This window comes from Strix uralensis, chromosome 17 (assembly GCF_047716275.1).
Source record: "Strix uralensis isolate ZFMK-TIS-50842 chromosome 17, bStrUra1, whole genome shotgun sequence".
NCBI lineage: Eukaryota > Metazoa > Chordata > Aves > Strigiformes > Strigidae > Strix > Strix uralensis.
This window is the reverse complement of record NC_133988.1, coordinates 6,930,629-6,950,222: the sequence shown is the minus strand read 5'-3', so window position 1 is coordinate 6,950,222 and position 19,594 is coordinate 6,930,629. Positions and strand designations below refer to the sequence as shown.

Genomic DNA, 19,594 nt, shown 5'->3' with positions numbered 1-19,594 from the left:
CCTTCCAGTTTCAGAACACAGGCTTTTTCTGTTGCAGTGACTGTAAGGTTTCAATAAGCTTATTTTGCTGTGCAATAATTTTGTTTATTTCTCAGATCACACTTGGCCAAGAAAGAGCTCAGCTAGTCCTAAGTCCAAAGGGCCAACAAATAGCAGCTGAAGCTCCATACACAAACTTGTATCAAAGCTTCCTAAAATGGCCTGCAAACTGGATTTAAACAGCAGCCTGCCACTGATTGGCATCTATTGTGGAATTATAAGGAGTAGAAAAGTCAAAGTCTCAGTTCAGCGATAAAAGGATACAGGTTTGGGCCCAAACCAATCTCATTCTTAAAGGAACACAATGACTCTAGGTTATTTATAAGGACTGCCTTGGCTGCATCTGACACATCATCAGTACCAGCTCGGGAAAAAAAAGAGCACAGAGCACATCCCAGGCAACTTTTGGTAAAAGCCACTCATTTAGTGGAAGTGATATAAGCGAATATATATGTCGAGTCACTGTTTTAAGCATGATCTAGCTATCACTTTATTCCTTGACGCTAGACTCTCCTCAATTCCAGAAACTGGTGGGAAAGAGAGAGTGCCGGATGTCTAAAATTTCAGCCTTTCAATTTTCTTTTCAATGCATTCTGTATTTTAAGGTTCTTACAAACTGACAGGAAGTTTCAACAAGCCAAATAGATGAGTTCAGTTACTGTTACTTGTGTTTCACAGATTTTATAAACATCCCTAGAACTTGACAACATCCCAGAACATTCAGTTTTGATCTTAGGCTAAGTTTCTCTGATGTGATGTATTAGTCCATTCTGGTAGGTAAACACCAAACCCCCCTCATGCATAGGTACAGAGACTCTTAGCCGTTCCATATCAGTACGGATTTCTGAGGGGTTATTAACTGTCTGATTAATGGTAACTTACCTTCAAAGGAGAGTAGCTGCAGCTCTTTTTTAGAGGTTTCATTTCCTCAGACTCTGGTATTTCAGGCCTGCAGTATAATGTGGTAAAAAGCAAACTGGAGAAAAAAAAAGCTTGGTTTGGATATTTAACTATTTTTCTTTTACTCATAGCTTTATCAAAGGAGTGAAGAGAAAAATCTCAGTGGAGCTTCTTTTGAGCAGACTCACCATCCGTTTTCGCAGTAGCAACTGTGCAGTCAAGAAAAACGTGTGACTCCATATTTATTTATTTTAGTTGTGCTCAGAGTTTTACAGGTAGCATCTTCCCTTTAGACCTTCTCAACAGAAATATAAAAAAGTTTGAAGCCATTTCCCTATTTACCCACTCATCTCCAATAATCAACTGAAGTGAAAAGCAGAAACATACTTTGTTAAAAGGAAGAGTGGTAAGTTTGTGAAGGCTTATCCCAGTCTAGAGCTGGGCTTCCTGCTATGGCACAGATCTACTAGTTTGTAACTTAGAAAACCCAGTCCCCAGAGTCCCGTAACTCCCACCTACTCAACAGGAAACAAATCTCTTCTCTAGCAGCGACAGGGACATTCCTGGTAGCTGACACTGTGCAGGGGAAACACTTCCTGCAGCTTGAGTGAGCTGGGCCTTCTTCAGAAACTCTGGATACCCAATCTGTCTTCATGGGATGGAGAGGAGGCAGGGAACAAACTCTTCAAGGCAGAACAGACTCTTCAAGTAAGTACTGCACGTCCTGGTGGACGTGCCTGTCTTAGCAGACTGCTGTGGCATGAGGCACTGCGGTCATGGCTGTAGAGAACTGACCCAGCTCTGTCAACAGAACCACAGGTAAATTCGTTCTCTTTCCTGTGAGAAGTCCCTGAGTTGCAGACCTAAAGGATCTTCCCCCCAAACACACCTCAGTGTCACTAGACCACTGAAAAAAGGAGCCGAGCCACGTCAGTAGCCTGCAGGGAAGCCACCTTTCCGGGAATCGGAGGCTGCAGCCCATCCTTCATCTGTTCGGAGAATGGCCTGCACAACCGCTCCGCCGCTCACCCGCGTGGTATCGTGTTTTCTCTTCTTCAGTTGTTCTTCTATACCCTGGAAGGCAGAAGTGAATGAGGACAGGACAGAGAAACTGCACACGTGCCGTAGTCTGCGACCTGCATCCTCCATGACTACCCAAGCGTTCAGTGTCTGTATTAGGTAGGTCTAAAACGACATGCTGTTTCTCCTCTTCTCTTTGCTTTCTGGGATGCCCTGCTTTTGAAGAGGTGGAATTGAGAAGATGTGGCATTTGTGGTGCTCAGTGTGGGTTACCAATCCTATTCCTGGTCACAGAGCATTCTGCCTCTGCTAGTCATATACCAACAGCCAGAACTGATGGATCCTGTTTGGGAATGGGGGGAAACATGGGACTCGTACAGAGCAGGGCATCTTCCCGGGGCAGGCAGTTATCTCAACTGTTGCCTTAACAAGAAGCTTATTAAAGGAGGATCTTCTGCATAGTTTGATGAAGAAAGCTGCCTTATGTAGGAGCATTTTCCCTAATATAGACAGGGGATGAGATATGTACAAAGACTGCATCTGTCTCGGGCCTCTGGGATGTGCAATTCCTCAGGGTGAATGAAGCTGCCAGCTCAGGCGAGTGATACGCAGAGCGAGGCAGATCTTGCCATCAGCTCACAGACTGACAGTGCTGCACAGAGACCTTTACTATGAAAATGTTTTCAAGTTCGTTCTTGGGTCCCTCTGTGCATCCTCCCTCGCTAGCTCTGTGCCAGGGCTTCAGGATTCATTGAGAGGTTGCACAATAGGTCAAGAGTTTCCTGAGGGTCACTGGATTTAGACTGCTCGATGGTTCGGGCCCTGATGAGTTTGCTATTTTGCACCTCCTTTGAGCCAAATCACACTGCAAGAAGATACATATCCTCAGTTTCAGATGCAGGCCACGCCTGAATGCACCAGGCCTTAAACCCATGTAACTGAGACTAAAGATACACTTCGAACAGCTTATTGTGAGCCAGTACTTGACCTGCACCAGCTTCAGTACTGCCCACCCAGGAACATTGGGCAAAGCTTCATGATTTTCCACAAGTGCATGCCTCCCCAACACTAGGAACCCAGCCCAACAAGGAGTTCGCATGCACCCCAGATTCTAGCTAGACAAACCTCCTCTATTTGCTGCTCAAGCTCCGTAATATTGGGAAACAGCTGATCGTGAATTCTGGGCTCTTCCACTGCTTTCTTCACATCAAAACCAAACCAGATGGAATTGATAATCGTCTATGAGAAGCAAAAAGCCTTAATGTTAGTTACTTGTCTTCAAAGAGGCCTGACTCTTGTAGCAACATAGGCAGAGGTGTCTGAAGGGTGTTCACAAGAGCACATAAAAGGCATAATTTCTGGTTCTTGCTGCTTTCAGTGGTCCCTCTCTTGGCTAAGCATAACACAGGTACATTGCAGCAAGTCAGCTTCTATATACTCAGAAGAATTCCCACGGAAAGAGACCATGACTCACTAACATAGTAAAAGGATCAGATCCTTAAGTTGTTGTAGTTGGGTTTATGCTGCTGTGATTAAGCTAGGGCTAGCTTAGTTAGACACACAGCAGTCGCCTCAGCAAACATACTGCTACAGCTTCCGGCTACTGTGCAACTAGTTTCCTTAAACCTGGCTCATCTCTACATGCTTAAACTGCAGGTTGGAGCTGCTGGCAAGTGAAAATAGCCTCAAGATCAAGGGCTTAGAAAGCTGCTTGTGGTAGTTTTTACAGAGACTTCTCCTCCACCTCAGCCAGAGGGCAGGATCCAGCTGTGTGTGCTGGCACAGGAGACAGCTTTCTCCTGCTGGTCTCTCTTTGGTCTAGCTGGGCATTTCAGTGGCTGCCACAGCAGGTCACAGAGAGCCTGCCTGTCAGATGGCCTGACACCATGCCTGACCCAAGTTCTTATTTAGCTTCTCCGCGTGACTTTCATCCAAAGTTTATGATGTCGAATGGGAAGGGCTCTAAACTAGATAAAGAGACTAGTTCGTGGAGATCCAGAGAACAGAAGTCAAAGCTAAACTGAAGTCACAAATCTTCTGCCAGTTGTAAGAACAGCTTGCCAAAGGAAAAGACCTGGAATCACTGAAGGAAGTAATTTAATATGAGACCCTTTGTAGCTCTGGTGGGAGTTGGCATTGGGGGTCTGGCTCTCAGAAGGCCAGGCAGGAACCTCCCTTTCAGGCCCCTGGCCCACAGCAGAGAGCCACAGCTGTGGTCACATCACAGGTGAAGACCTGAGCCCCTCACCCCAAACACTGTCTCTCCCCCACCTAGTTTTCCTCAGCCTTGTCCCCAGTTTGCTCATATCATCACATACCAGTGCTGTTGCTGTGGTTATTTTTGTTCCTCCAGAAGCACCAACCACCATCCTGACCTTTTTCGTTTTATCCACCAAGATGGAGGGGCACATAGAGGACATTGGCTGTTTACCTGTTGAGGACACAGATGCAACAGAGGCTCAGCTTTCCACCTGCAGCTTACAAACTGTCAGCTCCTGCTCCACGTCTAAACCCAGAGCCTCAGTATCCACCCTCCTGACTCAGCTGACGTGTCTTGTTCAGCCCTCGGGGATTCTACTATCCCCTGTACCCATCTCCTCCTTCCTTCTGCAATGCAAAGCTTAAGCCTGGTCCCTCATGCAGAGGCTGAAGGTGCCTCCCTCCGCAGTCCTGTCCCAGCTGGGGCTGTCTGTGATGCAGCTGCACCATGGAACTTCCCTTTCCGTCCTTTCACTTCCCTGTCCCTCTCCAAAGCGTGGGGTGCAGGAGCGCAGCAGAATCCCAGCCTGCTTTAGCAGCAGTGAGATGGCTCTGCAAGAAGTCGTGGTGGAGCAGGCAGGGTGCTTGGGTGAGGTACGTGAACTGGATCTATCCAGAGCTGCCCTACAGCCCCCAAGGCAGCACAGGGAGAAGGCTGGACAGTGCCATCTAACGCTCTGCAGTCAGCTCCTGCTGCTCCCTCCCTCCCCCTCTTAAATCCGTTCAAAGAAATCTTTTGCAGCCCCAGGTCATTTCATTTGACATGTACTGAGCTCCCTGGGAAAGGATTGCTGGTTGTTGGAAAGAGGAATACACAAGAGTTTCTCTTTAAACAGCCTCTTCTCCTTCAGGGTTGTGTGTTTTTGACAGGGATGCCAGGTGACTCGCTTTCATCTGCAGAAAGCCCCGGATCCATGCCTGGTTGCAGACACCACATGTTAGTATGCAAGACAGAGCCAAAAGACTGAGTCAGGAAGGTAGTTTACAGCTACCTGGTGCTATGAAATTTGCTGGAGAAGGAGGGATCCCAAATCCATTGATCAGGTAAGGTGAGCTGAAGTCATCCATCTCATCATTAAATATGATTCCACTCACGTTGGATCGTACATCAGAGCCGAAGCTAGACAAAACAAGTTGGCGCAGACATGTCAAAACCAGAGCAAATCCAGGAAGAGCTTCAGGTGAATTACTGCAATGTGAAACCTGGGATTTGATTGGAGTAACTTTCCACTCCCTCCTGTAGTAAAGGACATTCTGTCACCCCTTGGGGGAAGGAAGCAGTTTATACGGTGAGTACACAGCTACACAAAGAGGAAAGGCAGCCCAGAGCCCTGCTGTATAACTCCCCTGCAAGGACCCCAGGGAGAAAACCAGCACAGCAGCTAAGTCCAGCTATTCCCCCTTCCAGCTGGGCAGTACTGCACTCCGTTCAGCGGCAGCACAGCAAAAAGGCTGGCACATTTGGGAATGGTTGGGATTGTGCTTAGATGTGTCAAGCTGGAGACATTTTCTATGGACAAAAAGAACCTTCACCCCCCAGCTTCAGGCCATATGCACAGAACACAGCTCCTCCTGACAGCACTCAACACCAAACACTGCACTTCCAGGCCAGCTGTATTAGCTCAAATTCCTTCCAGAAGCCTGGGAAATCAGAGCCAGGAACGATACCACTGCTTATGAGAAGATCCAGATGCAGTGAATGTTTTCTTGGTGGTGGAACCCAACATGAGAGAGGACACATCTTGTCCTCTGACCCAGCCACACAAGCCTCAGTGTTAAGAACTGACCTGCAAGCTCAGCAGAAGGGCCCATGACCAGTGCTACCCATCACTACCCCGCTAGAGAGAGGACAGTTCAGTGATGTGTTATACCAACCACAGAACCGCCACTAGGGAGATGGCAAAGGCCTACACGGAAGTAATGTCTGAGCTCATACTATTGGTTGATGGTGCTGGTGGCGGACACAGCACTGCCATCATCAGCCACAATGGAGAGGTGGGATGTACCGGCATTATCTCCAGTGTAATATACTGGCTCATAGTAGTCAACGGGATGGGAGGTGTTGTCTGTGATTTTCCTCCGGAGACCATCCGCAAAGAACCCGGACGTCATGTTTCTGATCGCCTGTCAGAGAAATCCAAGGCGGTTACTCAGCAGGTTAAGTTTAAGAGACATGTAGTTATGAGGCTGATATCCAATACTTCAGACCACGGAAGAGTGGCAAATCCCAGCAGTGAGGCTATAGTTTTCCAGCAGGGGCTTTCCTCCTTCTTGAAAGATGGACATTGTACCAAAAGCATTTTAAGCAGCCACAGAAGCAGCTGTTACAATGCACCCCTTTATGTAGGAAGTTAAGCAGCATCCATTATTGCAGATCTATGGAAAGTTGTCCTCAACACTGCTGTAAGGTGTAGGCAAGCAGTGTTACATTTGCTTCAGAGATGAGAGGAGAGGGATCGGGTTGAGAGGACTAGACCAAGGCAAGCTCTGATCATTGCTCTGTAAGTTGCAAATTTGTGTCCATCAAGCTGGGCCGGGCTCAGATCATGCTGCTTTTGGAGAGTCACAGAAGTAAAAGAACAAAGTGTGAAGTTGGGAAAAGCGGGGTTCCTGCCTCACCCCTCCCCATCCGTTGGTCCATTTACTACAGGCAGGACTGTGGTTAGAGAGCCACAAGGATGCTGGAATGTCATCTAGTGAATAAGGCTTCAAACACTATGAAAACAGGGAGGGTTAGCCCTAAATATACTCAAACACTCCTGGTGAATTGAGGATTTTGTTTTTCCTTACAGCAGGAAGGTTTCCTCCCTTTATATCCCTCACAGCTCAGCCATGAATCACATAGGACTTCACGTTTTGATTCAGAGATATTTCAGTGCCTGTCAATAGGAGGTGGCACAGAGCATCCCTACAAAGTTTAGTCACACAAAAACTTTAAGCCATGATCCAGTCAACCTTGGTGTTGCAGAAAGAAAAGGTTTTTGCCAGATACCTCTGTGATGTTGACAAATTTTGGATCTCCCAGTAAAGTCCTCTTGGCGTAGGCAAAGCGAAAGGCCTCCAAAATGCGGTGGTAAGTCAGACCCTTCTCCTCCACGGTTTTGATGCTGTCAGCAGAGAAATTATATCCTGGCAACAGAAGAAAAATGATTGTGAACACAAAGGAAAATACATGGTCAATGGACTGCTAATAAATTGTGTCAAATGGTATAATCTTGAAGCCCAGTCTCTACAGAGATGCAGTCACTGGACTGTCCTCATCTCCCCACGGAGAACACAAGAGCTCTGGTAGTTTTGAGCGCTGTGGGAGTCATCAGCAGGATTTGTACTTGTAGAGAGGTTTTCCAAACAAGCCTCAAGTACAAGCTATTTTCCGTCTCATTTGGAAGTGCCCCAACCAGGAGCATATTTTTCCTCTCACACCTGTATTTCCAGTAGGAAGGTGACATCCCTGAGTTTACGGCAGAAGAGGAATGTTTCAGCATCTTTGATCCCTCCAGGGGTCTCAGACTTCTCACCTGCTGGAGGGCTATCAAGGGAGGCCCAGCTCCCAAAACAAAAAAGGCGTTGTCTTTGGAGTCCTCCCAGCTCCTGCTGCCCATGAGGCACTGCTCAGTGGCACTCTCACCTTTCAGGATGTTGAAAATGAGGGCTAGCACGGGGCCGCTTAGGGGGGCACTAGGCGTGTAGAGGGTAAACTCCCCAAGCGTGATCTGTATGGGGTCTTCGATCACTGTTGCATTGTAGTCCCGCAGGTCATCCAATGTGACAATGCCCCCTGGAAAAGAGAAGGAGACTACAGATGTGGGTTTATGTGATCTCTAGTGGGAAGAGGAGGTAATACTCCATCACCATGTATCACAGCAAGGACAGGAGGGAACACAGACAAATCCAAAAAGTTGCAAGGTAAAGAGAGCAAAGATGGGTGCACGGGAGATGAATTTATTCCTTGATAGATCCAGCTGAGGCTCAGATAGCCTAAGCTTGAAGCTGGGCTGATTTATGGCAGCCAAAAATCTGGTGATCCATCTTTTTTTACAAAGGACACCAGCAATGTCAGGTAACAAAACGTCCTTAAGAGTCCTGTTTATAGGAGGAGGATGCAGCTTTTGGGTGCAGATTCTTGGTGCTACCCCACAAGCAGAATAATTTGTATGTTCCATTGCCTTTCTTATCAGAAGGGGTAAGACAGTAATTAACCACCACAAATAAAGCCAGTGAATGACTTACGCATATGAGGTTCACTGAAGCTAGCCAAAGCTAGCTAGTAAGGACAGGATACTACCACCATCTAGTGGCATCGAGAGATTAAACAAGCTCAGAGTTTACAGGACCACGTATATAATGTTTTAGGTAGAAACTTGTTGGATTCAGGCTCTGTAAACAGCACGTATCTACTAAGCTATATCCAGAAACGCATAGACTTGCTAGACTATACGGTACAGAAATGCACAGTATATACTATCCATTTCTGACTGAGTTTCAAAGGCATCCATTAAAGCGCTAATGGCTTCTCTTGGGTGTCCTGTTGCCACAGATCTCAGAGGCAGCATTTCAGGCAGTAGGCTTGACCCGCTTCCAAGGCTTCTGCAGGTCACTGGCTCCTCCCTGGATGCTGAGCCGCAGCAGTAGGGTCACTCATGCTGTTTTGGACAGATGTCCTGTTTCTCACCTACACTGTGGATGTCATCGATGATCTGTTTTGCCAGGCTTCCTGTGTAAAAGGCATCTGCTCCTTCACTGGCTATAGTCTCGTATGTGTTGGCTAGTTTAGGCATCTTGATGATATCGCCCTCATGCAGAATTTTCCCTCCTCTGCAGAACACTTCGCTAACAGAGAAAGGAGATTGAGAAGATCAGATCTGAGAGACAAGTTCAACACTATGTGTACCTGTACCAGCTGACACAGTATTTGAGTGTTCATGCTAGAGGCTTCTTGGAGAGAAGAGAAACTGCCTGGGCCATGCCCCAGGGGTCCTGATATCTTGCACTGGGACATAAAAGTGAACAGTGGTTTCTGACCTGGGATTCCACATTGCTCAGAATTTGCTCAGTGAAGCCCGCAGGAGGGAGTGCTGATCTCTTTCACCAAGGCAGGCCACCCTCCCTACCTGCCCAAGGGGCCAACAACTGCCTCAAGATGCCCAGGAGGGGCCATAGTCCTTGAACTCAAGCAGTTCAGTTTAGAGCACAGACTATGAAGCTATGAGGCTCAGAGCTTCCAGTGAGTCCAGGAGAATGCGTTTCGATCCCTCTTTGTCAGAGCACTTTGAGGTAGACACTTTCCTCTCTAGCTCCCTCATCATGGATCATGAATGTGCTGCTGTGGACCCGCCAGATGGAAGTACAGGAGATAGGCCCAGGCTGTACATCCCAATTGGATTGGAAACCAACCTGCAGCTGGCAGAGATTTTAAGGAAAAGAGAGGATTAAGTATGATCTCCAGTAGGGCTGGACATAGTCACCAAGGGTTTGAAAGAGGAAGTGGAGGAGCATTTAAAACCCTTCATGTTCATAGTCATTGCCAGAAGTGGATGGTCAGAGGCATTGCTTGAGGAAGGCTGACTGCAGAGTAAGAGATGACCCAAATTCCCACTACCTGACAGCAGATGAGATGTTCAAGGAGACTCTGCAATTGCCCCAAATGCAGGTAAGATTAGCTTGGTGCACTTACAGCGTGAGGAAAAGCTGAGGATTCAGAAAATACATTGCTATCTCACAGATTAATCCCAGCATGTACTCTATTTCCACCTTTTCTCAGACAAATGGACCTTAAGAGCAGAATTTATCTCCCTTTAAAGGTCAGGACTGAACATTCCTAAAATTTGCCACATGATTTAGCACCTTCAGGTAGCTGGAATAACATCAGCAGGTACAGTGAGTACAGTCACTGGAGGGGAGGCACACTCCTCACAGACGCTACATTACACAAACACAGAGACTTTTCAGCTAGGATGCAGTTACCCCGAATTTCTCTGCACAGAACAGCAACTGCTCTACCTACCACAGTGAGGGATTTCTTTCAATTGACTCCTCTCTTGATTTGATGGCTGCTGCAAGGCCTTTCCCAATAGGGAATCCTTCTCTTGCCAACTTGATGCTGGGCAGAAACAGATCTTTCCATGCCAGTTTGCCATGACGTTTGTGAGCCAGTTCATACCCACGGATTTCTCCTGGAACAGCGATGGACAGTCCTCCTGGAGCAGATAAAGAATGTATTAGTCTTTCATAGCAAGAAAAGAAAGCAATTAATGGAGTAGGAGGTAGAGCAGGCTTCTCCATCAGCCCTGGTTTTAGGCAGGGATTACGTATGCTATGATCAGCTCAGTGTATGCATACAATGCTAAAAATTTTTCTGTCTGACATCTATGCCTACATATTCTGGACTGTTGAAACACCTCTGTCCTCTTGCTGATAACTCAGGTTTTTGGGTCATTTCCCCTCAGTCGGCTCTGTACCAGAGAAAAGCTGCTCAGAACACAGAAGCTATCATAGCTGCCTGCAGTTTCCAATCCTTCAGAGGAGAACACCCTACAGTAAGAGGACCCAGACTGTGTACATACTTAAGCCAAAAACTTTGTTGTAGCATTTTCATGACAATTGCAATAGATTGATTACTTGTAGTAATCAGTGGTGCAGAGTTTTGCCTTGATCCTGTTTTTATTGGCATCTCCCAGAAGCTCAACACACTTCTCAAACCCTCTCCAAGGTGCTGTTCCTCCTTGGTTACAGGAGTGACCATGAAGAGAACTAGTTAGTATTTCTTTCTATTTTTGATTAGAAAACACTTCCCTAAAAGGAAATTACTACTTCTTCTCTGGAGCCACTGAACCGTTAGTTGAAGCCACCCCAAAAGGTATTTAGGGAGAACACTTGAAATGACAAGAACTAAGCTGATCCACAAAGATTTATTCAAAGAGGTGGGAAGGAAAGATGGCAGATACGGAACAGGTCATACTCAGTGCTTTGGATTCACCTGCATTTTCATGACGTGAAAAGCAGAAAGTGCTGAGGTGACTGACTAGTTTGAAGGACATTATTTTTAGCTTCCTTGACAGGACAGAGTTTGCAGATTGTGTAAGTAGAGGACATTTCTAGGTGAGAAATCCTGTAGATCTGCAAGAACCTAACCATAAGAGATGTTCTTAATTTAGACATGTCAGTAGCAGCTAATGTTGGAGCTGTGTGGTCCCCCCAAAGCCTTTGCCGTACCTTTCAGAGAGAGCTGTGTGTTGTTCACAAACATGTCCTCCGATGCTCTTTTTGGAGCCACCTCTCTTGCATTAATGATTTCCACTTTTCCTTTAATGACAGAGCAAGGAAGATGATGTTTAGCTCTGGACTCAACACACAGGCATGGTCTCTGCTGAAGAAGTCTGATCAATGTGAGCCAGTTTCTTGGCAATTATTCTGAGGACAGCATGTTCTCCCAGAGGCTGTGAGAGTCAGTCTTTTACCTTCACTCAGGTAGGATAAATCACCTGCTTTAGATAAACAGTTCTCACACTGTTCCAGATGTGTATGGCCCTGTCCCTTACCTGTGCTGCTGTAGATGGTAAAGAAGAGGCCCCCTCCAATGCCCATGCTGTGAGCATTCATGAGTCCTACACAAAGCAGAGCTGCAATCGCAGCATCCACTGCTGATCCACCTTGCTGAAGGATGTCCCTGTGCAGCAGAAGAGAAGGCATCGTATGGTGACATGTTACAGTGTCTCAGCTACCTGTGAGCAGTGGAATCATCTTGTCAGAGCAGCTAGGACAGATCCTCTAATGCACATTTGTCCAAACCCAGTCTACAGGTTCCTCAGAAATAGGAAGTTTTGAGCTTTTGTCACCTTAGAGAACAGATCCTAATGGTCTAGGTGCAGACCAGAGCAGCCCTCACTAGAGACACTTCCAAACTAGCTTGGAAACAGAGATGTGTCCAAGTATGTGTGGGGACAGGCATCCCAGACACATTCATCACACATGAGAAATGACAACTCTCTGAGGAGCCTGAAATCTGCAGCACTTGCATCTAGAACTGGAGGACAGCTTGATAAATGCTTTTTAAAAGGAGCTTGAAAACCGTCTCTTGTTCCCATTGTTCATGCATCTAGGAAATCTCTGCCTGCTATATTGTCTTTGAGCAACTGCAGTAACATTGGTCAGGCACGGTAAAGACCAGGTTTTATTACAGCCTCCTCCTTCTATAGGGAGATTAGAGATTATCTGTGCTGGGCAACTGCCAGGCTTGCACCTGGACATCGGAGAAACAACAGTTTTGTCTTGTGCAAGAGCTGTCAGAGCTAATGAGAGTCACAGCACAATTAGCGGGTACCTTCCAATTATTGAGCACTGCCCTGCGTCTGTAGCCACAGCCGCCCTCTTATAAGTGTGTGTGTCCCCCGCGTCAGAGCGCAGCCCGAAGAAGAGTCCCAGGAACAAGACGAGCCCCAGCAGGGCTGCAGTGAGGACCCCGGCCACCACATAGCGCTTCTTCATCTTCCTGTGGGAAGAGACAGGATCGTCAACCTTGCTGCTTCTGGGGCACATGAAAACTAGGGAGCAGGTGATCAGGCACAAGAACAGTCTTTTCATATACCGTCTTTCAGATCCACTGTTTCCCCCTCTACGCCCAGCAGCCAACAGCTCTGCACATGGAAGGGTTTGGGAAGGAGTGGCCAGGGGAGGCTCAAGCCCAATTCTGGCCTCAGTTACATCAGGGCATGTCCTGTTTTGAAGTGAAGTAGAATACCAAGAGGGGAGGGGATGTTCAAGATGTCCTGCTACTGTTACCTTTCAGTGGCGAGAGGACAAATGATTGCTCTTTGTGACTTTATGCTCTGAGGATTTTAGACACTCCGCAAGCATTTAAATTACTGCTCTGCTTGGGAGGACAGGGGCCTGGTGTCAGACTGGATTTGATGTAGTTCCCAAATCAAGTCAGCAATACCAGAGACATTTTACCAGATTCCCCCCTCCAACACACACTGGCAGGCCCTTTGCCTCCTTTGTAATGTGACGGAGTCAAGGACTGCATCCTGCCCACGCCCTGGAGGCAGGCTGGCTTTGCCAGGTGAGCAGCCATCTGTGTTGACCTCTTCCTCCCTACTTCATAGCCACAGAGTGAGGCTATATAGATGACTTCTTCCCATTTTTCCAGCCCTCAGTTTTTATCAGGTTTCCATGAGTTCTGAGCTGTGGGCAGTGAACAGCTTCCTCCTCCCCTGAACCTCTCATGAAGAGGGTCTCCCGAAATATTTCCTCACTCAAATTCATATCAAGAGCTTTTCTATGGGCACTGCTGGTACCATTTCTCTATGTCCCTGCCATCTCCGTGCAGAACAACTGTTCTAACAACTCCAAAGCTTTTACCAGCTTCCCCTTTACCCATCACTGCCATACTATTTGCCAAGTGATCTACTTCAGTGAGCACCCCAGGGGCTCCTGGAAAGCCTTGGTAACAGCTCTGAAGTGTTACAGTACCAGCAATGAAAAGGCCTCAAACCAGCAACTATCACTTGGGTAAGAACCTGTCTTGTAACAGGCAGGTAACCTCATACAGCAATAGCAAATTCATAGATGAGAAGGGAAATCAAAGGAGCAGAATATAATTGGTGTTAGTCATGACTCACATCTTAAGAGGAAAATTTTTTTTAAATTTGACTTTTAAATTTAAACTATTTTAAATACCATGTCTGTGAAGGAGTCTCTGTCCAGAAGCTTGTCAGGGACCAGTGCAAAACACATCTTAGTCATTAGCCAGCAACCTCGGCCAAAGCTATTTGGCACACCCCAGTGTGAGCACAGCACCCCTTCCTGTTCAGGGCCCTTGGCCAGAGCACCTTTCCAATGAGCCCACCACTTCCAGAGAGCAATACCCAGTGTTCATGTCTCCATGTCTCCCAGCCCTGCACACAGTTGCTCTTGGGGTGCACAGGGTTACAGTCCATCTGTGAGCCATCACAGGACACCAAGATGCTCTCCAGCAAGCATATTGCAGATACACCTCAGGATGTGTCAAGAGCTACTGAGGGGATGCAGAGTCACTGCCACCTATGTTGGGACTGACAGTTATGAAATACAGCTTCAACAGCTTCTCTTTGACCCACTTCCTTTCCCATTACAGGATTGTTCCAGAAAAAAAGGACCGAAATTCATCATATTGCCTTTAGGGACTAACTTCCCCCTGTGTAGTGCAGCTTTGGTTTTTCACCGTGAGTACTGTACTTGTGCAATAGCCAAGATGCCCTTTACCTTACCGAAACATCTGACATCCTGCGAGACAAGCCAATCCATGGCATTCTGGGTGAAGAGTGGATCCACCATCCCCACCCCCTGTAGATATTCAACAGCCTAAAGTAGAGCAAACTCCAGCAGCGAGGGCAGCACTCAGTGCCTTGCAGCAGCAGCACACGCAGCATTAGGGAGCAGTGAGTGTGCCAGCACTGCGTGAACTAGAGGAAACAGGCCAGGCCAGCCAAACCGAAACTTTTCTCAGAGGGAGGAGATTAGCAAGCACTGTCCCCTCAACCTCGCCTTCACTTCTGTTATTTAAATTAGGAGATACACATTTGGTATCCAAGCCCCGTATCTGTGAGTCAGTCTGAGCACTAAAGATGTCCATCTCCGAGTAAAGCAGCTCAAACCAGAGTGTAAATCGACTGTATCTGCTGTTCTGTAAACAAATGTCAACTGAGGGTAGTAAAAGGTAAATGGATGAAACCTCCTTCCAGGTTCTAGAACTTGATTTACACTCAACTGCTTTTAAAAGAGATCAGTGGCGTTTGCAGAGCAATGACTGTGCAGGGAAACAGAGAAGCCATTGTGTCCCCAACAATAGCTCACACACAGCCTCAGAGTTTAAAGACAGTTTTGTTTGTTGGCAGAGAGAGTTCAGCTTCAGCACTGGCAGTCTCCTCCAGGCTTCACAAGAAATGCCATGGGATCTTTTATCTGTGCCCCAGCTAGGCAGAAGGTACTTTGTTTCATCTGAAGGCTGCTCTATGCTGGCTGTCCTGCAAGCCTGGGGTGACTCAAGCCCAAGGCTGATGTGTTAACCCATAGGCTCCTGGCTGGGGCTGTGCAGTTCTTCTCCACGACTGCTTGCCTCACTGCCAGGCTCCTGTAAAGATTTACTGCCTTGTCAGGCAAGTTATTCTGAGAGCAGGAGAGGAGAAGGGGAAACCTCAGATGGTACCTCTGCTCTCCCATCTTTCACCTCCTCTCTGGATTTGGATGACACTCATGAGCATCTCCTGTAGACCCCTAAGAGCTCCACGCGGAGTGCCCAGCTGTCCGGTGAGTGCACAGACCTTGAAAAGGGCCTCCAGCCCACTTCATATGCCTCAGGCACAGCTCTGGGCCTGCCACCAGCCCCCGGGGCGAGGATGAGACACGCACCGCTGGGGACAGGAACAAGCACACAGACTTCCGTGAAGAGACACCGATTGCTGGGCACTGCCCCTGCACTGCGTTGTGGTACTGGTTGCCCTCTGGGCTGGGCCTCTGGGACCCAAGTGGGGCCAGGAAGAGGGAATGCCCTTAATAAAAGTGCATCTGTACAATCTGTCAGATTGATCCTAAGGAAGAAGCAGATGTATGAGCTAAAGATCTGCAGCTTTCTCTTCTTCAACGGTACAGAGAGCAAACTCAGCTGAGGATAATCCTCTCCACCTTAACTGCCAGCTCAACTCCCATAAGCTCCTTAACCTGTTTCAGGCTGACCCTGGAGGGAAGCATCCCCTGCACAGTCCTTACTGCCTTCCTAACTGTGACACAGCAGAGAGCTGAACAGGCTTTTTGTTTGCGGTACAGTAATTGGGAGATGGATCAGGAGCCTGCAGATATCCATTCTCTAACCCACCTCTCCATACCTGCCCTGTGCCCTGGTAGGTGCACTGCAGGAACAGCTGAGTTTTTGCACCAATGGTCTTTTTGAGCCTCGGCTCTGAAGTCAAGTCCCCACAATGATTTATTGTTGGGAGTGGAGCAGCAGCTGTGGGCCACCACCTGAGCTGGCTTCCCAACTACTGTCTGCTGAGGCTGGCTTTAACCTCCAGCTCTCTGCCAAATTCAGCTGTTTGGAAGCTTGGCTAGCACTTCAGTCACACAGCACTGCTTGGCAGCAGCAATAGGTCTCCAGGAGAGAGGGGCTATAAAACCATTAAAAGCAATATGATTATTTCTCACTGTTATAAAGGTCCAACAGCCAATCCTAGTCATGGAATTTAAAATGTAGCCTGATAGTCTGTCTTAATTTATATTAGGAGAGGAGGAGGACCAGCAAGAAGCAGAGTTATGCTTATACGAGCAACCCCATTGAGCTGTATTCAGATATGTCACAACATTCACAACCTTATTTAAACATGGGGTTTTTGAATTAAAAGAACCCCAGTGCAACAGGCTAGCTAGCGTCAGGCAGGGCATACAGGGTCTGCCATCTCTGCCAAGAGGACTGGGGCACACTATAGAGGTGACCACACCATGGTCAGGGAAAGTGCCAGGAGAACCAAAAGAAGAGAAAGAGGAAATGTACAGCCAGAAAGCAGGGGAGAGAGAACAGTGGGATATCGGAGGATGACAGAGGAGTCCAGGTATGGTGAGGCACTGCCTTGTTCTTGAGTGAAGTAATAAAGGAAGCATCCACTGACAACGCCTAAAATTTTAACCACAAACTTTAACCCAACAGGCTTCTGCTTTAAACCCATCTTGCAACAGCTGCATACCTCAGCATCCACTCCTAAGAGTTCCTTGTGCTCCCACCCTCAGCCCAGGAGCCAATGCTTGACCATTAGCTTCGAGACATCCATCCTTACTTTCCCCAGGCAGCACATGTTATGCAAGGATAGATTGGACATCTTGTCACAGGACATAGGCTATGCTCTTCTGATAAAACTCAAACTCTAATCCAGATCAATAACATTTTCATATTTAAATAATTAATAACAAACAGTTGAAATAATGCTTTCACAATCTACTGTTGTATAGAGTGAACTGTCAGTGACTTTTGAGTGAGAACGTATGTAAAGTGAACAGCCACAAGACTGCCAAGGGGCCCCAGGAGTATAAGCCAACAGAGGCCTTGAAAGATCTTGGTAGCAGATGCCCAAGGGCTGTTCACACAAATGTCCCGTTACTGATCCAGCATTACGTGACAATCTAATGAAGGTGCCTACAACTGATCACACGGGTGGAGCCATCTCTAAAGTGTATATAAGACTGTAAGAGAGCTGCTTGCGCCGATGCCATACTTCAGGACTGAGTATGCAGAGTCGATCACTGACATCCTGTATTGCTACAGGTGTAGGCACTGTTTGACAGGACAGGCTACTCATTCCCAAGGGCTGTTCCCAGCATCCTGCCAGGGTCCCAGGCCATATTCAGAGGTCAAGAAAGAGTTATATCCATCCTTGTGCTAATGGCTGGGGGGGTCCATGTCAACTACCAAGCTGGTTCTTGTTCCCCGCACCATTATTGCCTTACTTTCCTCATCACTGGGAGCTCACTGAGAGGCAGCGTAAGGAAAAAAATTATTCCTTTATCTGTGGGAAGCCCTTGCACTCAGAGTCTGTGTGCACACCCAGTTAGCCAGAAGACAGTTTAAATTCCCAGGTATAATTGTGCTAACCATATCAGTAAGGACAACAGTCAGCAACTTCTGCTTTCATCTGCAAAAATATCCAGGGTCATCAGCCTCTGAGCAGCTAATTAGCTGGGGTTATCTGCTCCAAGAGAGCTTGCACTGAAGAAAATGAGGACAAAACCAATACAGAAAGTATACTGGGACTGTTCATGGCTATTTCTGGTGAGTTCAGCTTTTCTTCCACTTCCAAAAGGAGAAAAGTTTGCAAGATTTGTTTGCTGTTTCGAGTTATCCCGTTTGTATTTTGCTTACATACCTGTTTTCTAGCAGTTCTGTAAGATTTAGTATGACCCTTGCTAACTAAGTAGGGTCTTTGCCCCTTTCCTACTAAAACTGGTTGTTAAGCCTTCTGGGGCACGTTATGCCTTCTCACATGCCAGATCCAAAGCTTAGGCTGCCCATTCCCCATCAACCACTCCTCATTACACAATCTACAGTTCTTGGGTTCTGGCAGGCTAATATATGCCATGATTACCCAAAGGCCAGGGGATAAACAGCTTACACAACAAGGATTGTGTGAAGATTACTAACGTAGTTGTAACATTAAGCCTGCTTCCTGCCTACGAGGTGCAAGCTCTCCAATTGCAAATAGTCCCACAGTAGTGGTGGGTGAGCTGGTGCAGGCTGTACATATCTTTACTCTTGAGTTGAACTGGAATGGCTCAGATGCAATGTTTCTACCCACTAACATGTTTGTGTTAGCCCAGATGGCAGAAAACTTTGTAACTTTGTTAGCGATACGTTCACACTTGCTCTTCTATGGCATTGTTAGGAGAGACAAACTTCTTGAGCACTCTCTTTTTGAGAACAGTCCCAAAAGAAAAGGGTTTGTTTTCCTGGGCCTTCTGTCCTGTACTCACACACAAAGGTCTGGACCCATATAAGCCTTCCCATGCAGCCTTGCCCTGTAGTTACTACAGTAAGACATGAACTTAAGCCATTTGAGATTCTGCTCCACAAGTTTATGTGCTAAATATTTTTTTCCCCTCAGGCCTTTTACTATGACTGTCTCTGATCAGGACTCCGGTTCCACTACCAACCACGCAGGCAGACAGAATCTCCTATCAGGTACTGATCTTCATGGTGACTAGCAGGCATTTTTTCCGTAACTATTTCTACCTTATCCACACAATGCCTTCTAGAGACTTTAAACAAGTTATTAACAACCACCTCTTGTATCTAAGGAAATCATTTGCAACTCAAATCTCACACAGATTTCTGTAGAAAACTGTGACTCAAATATTGAAGTATCTGGCATTCAAAATGAGCAGATATTTTAAGTCTAGTCAATTCTAGGCCACACAATGAGACAGGAGATATGTTCTGGTATTAAGCTGGAACTCAAACCGATGAAGTTCTTGTACTTATCCATCACAAGATATTTAAGTTGAAAACTTATGTGATAAGGGAACTAAAGTAGAGTTCAGCCAAGCCATGAAGAAGCCCAAAGAGGCTTCCAAATTCAGATCTAGGCACTGGTCATGCCTGGAGCAGGGAGACAGAGCGGTCCCTGGAGAAGTACAGTAACTCCAGTCAACTCAGTTAAAAGCCTTCCTCATAGCTGGCGCCTCCATGTTGGTTCCTGTCCAACTGGCCTGTGCTCTCTGTGACTTGCTGCCTCCCTCCCCTCAGATGCAGGTTAAAAACCTTTAGCACATTGAGGGCTCATGTGCATACAGATGAATTTTAAGGAGACAGGCCTCAGTGCAGATCAGTGGTCCCTACTTATTGCTGTGATGTCAAGGCAGA

The 19,594-nt window shown here is 47.0% G+C and overlaps 1 protein-coding gene across 2 annotated transcripts in view; it reads right to left on the bottom strand.

The window, feature by feature from the left end:
• Nucleotides 1–1,164: 1,164 nt before the first annotated feature.
• Nucleotides 1,165–19,594, bottom strand: part of GGT1 (gamma-glutamyltransferase 1) — a 46,948-nt gene continuing 28,518 nt past the window's right edge. For both annotated transcript variants that reach the window (XM_074887364.1, XM_074887363.1), the window contains exons 2-13: nt 12,539–12,706; nt 11,757–11,884; nt 11,431–11,520; nt 10,223–10,415; nt 8,891–9,048; nt 7,847–7,996; nt 7,211–7,347; nt 6,155–6,342; nt 5,211–5,338; nt 4,278–4,390; nt 3,085–3,198; nt 1,165–2,013 (exon numbers count right to left, since the gene is read on the bottom strand). In XM_074887364.1, the coding sequence (XP_074743465.1) occupies nt 1,870–2,013; nt 3,085–3,198; nt 4,278–4,390; nt 5,211–5,338; nt 6,155–6,342; nt 7,211–7,347; nt 7,847–7,996; nt 8,891–9,048; nt 10,223–10,415; nt 11,431–11,520; nt 11,757–11,884; nt 12,539–12,702 (1,707 nt within the window). In that variant the 5' untranslated portion in view covers nt 12,703–12,706 and the 3' untranslated portion in view covers nt 1,165–1,869. The remainder of the gene's footprint in view (nt 2,014–3,084; nt 3,199–4,277; nt 4,391–5,210; nt 5,339–6,154; nt 6,343–7,210; nt 7,348–7,846; nt 7,997–8,890; nt 9,049–10,222; nt 10,416–11,430; nt 11,521–11,756; nt 11,885–12,538; nt 12,707–19,594) is intronic.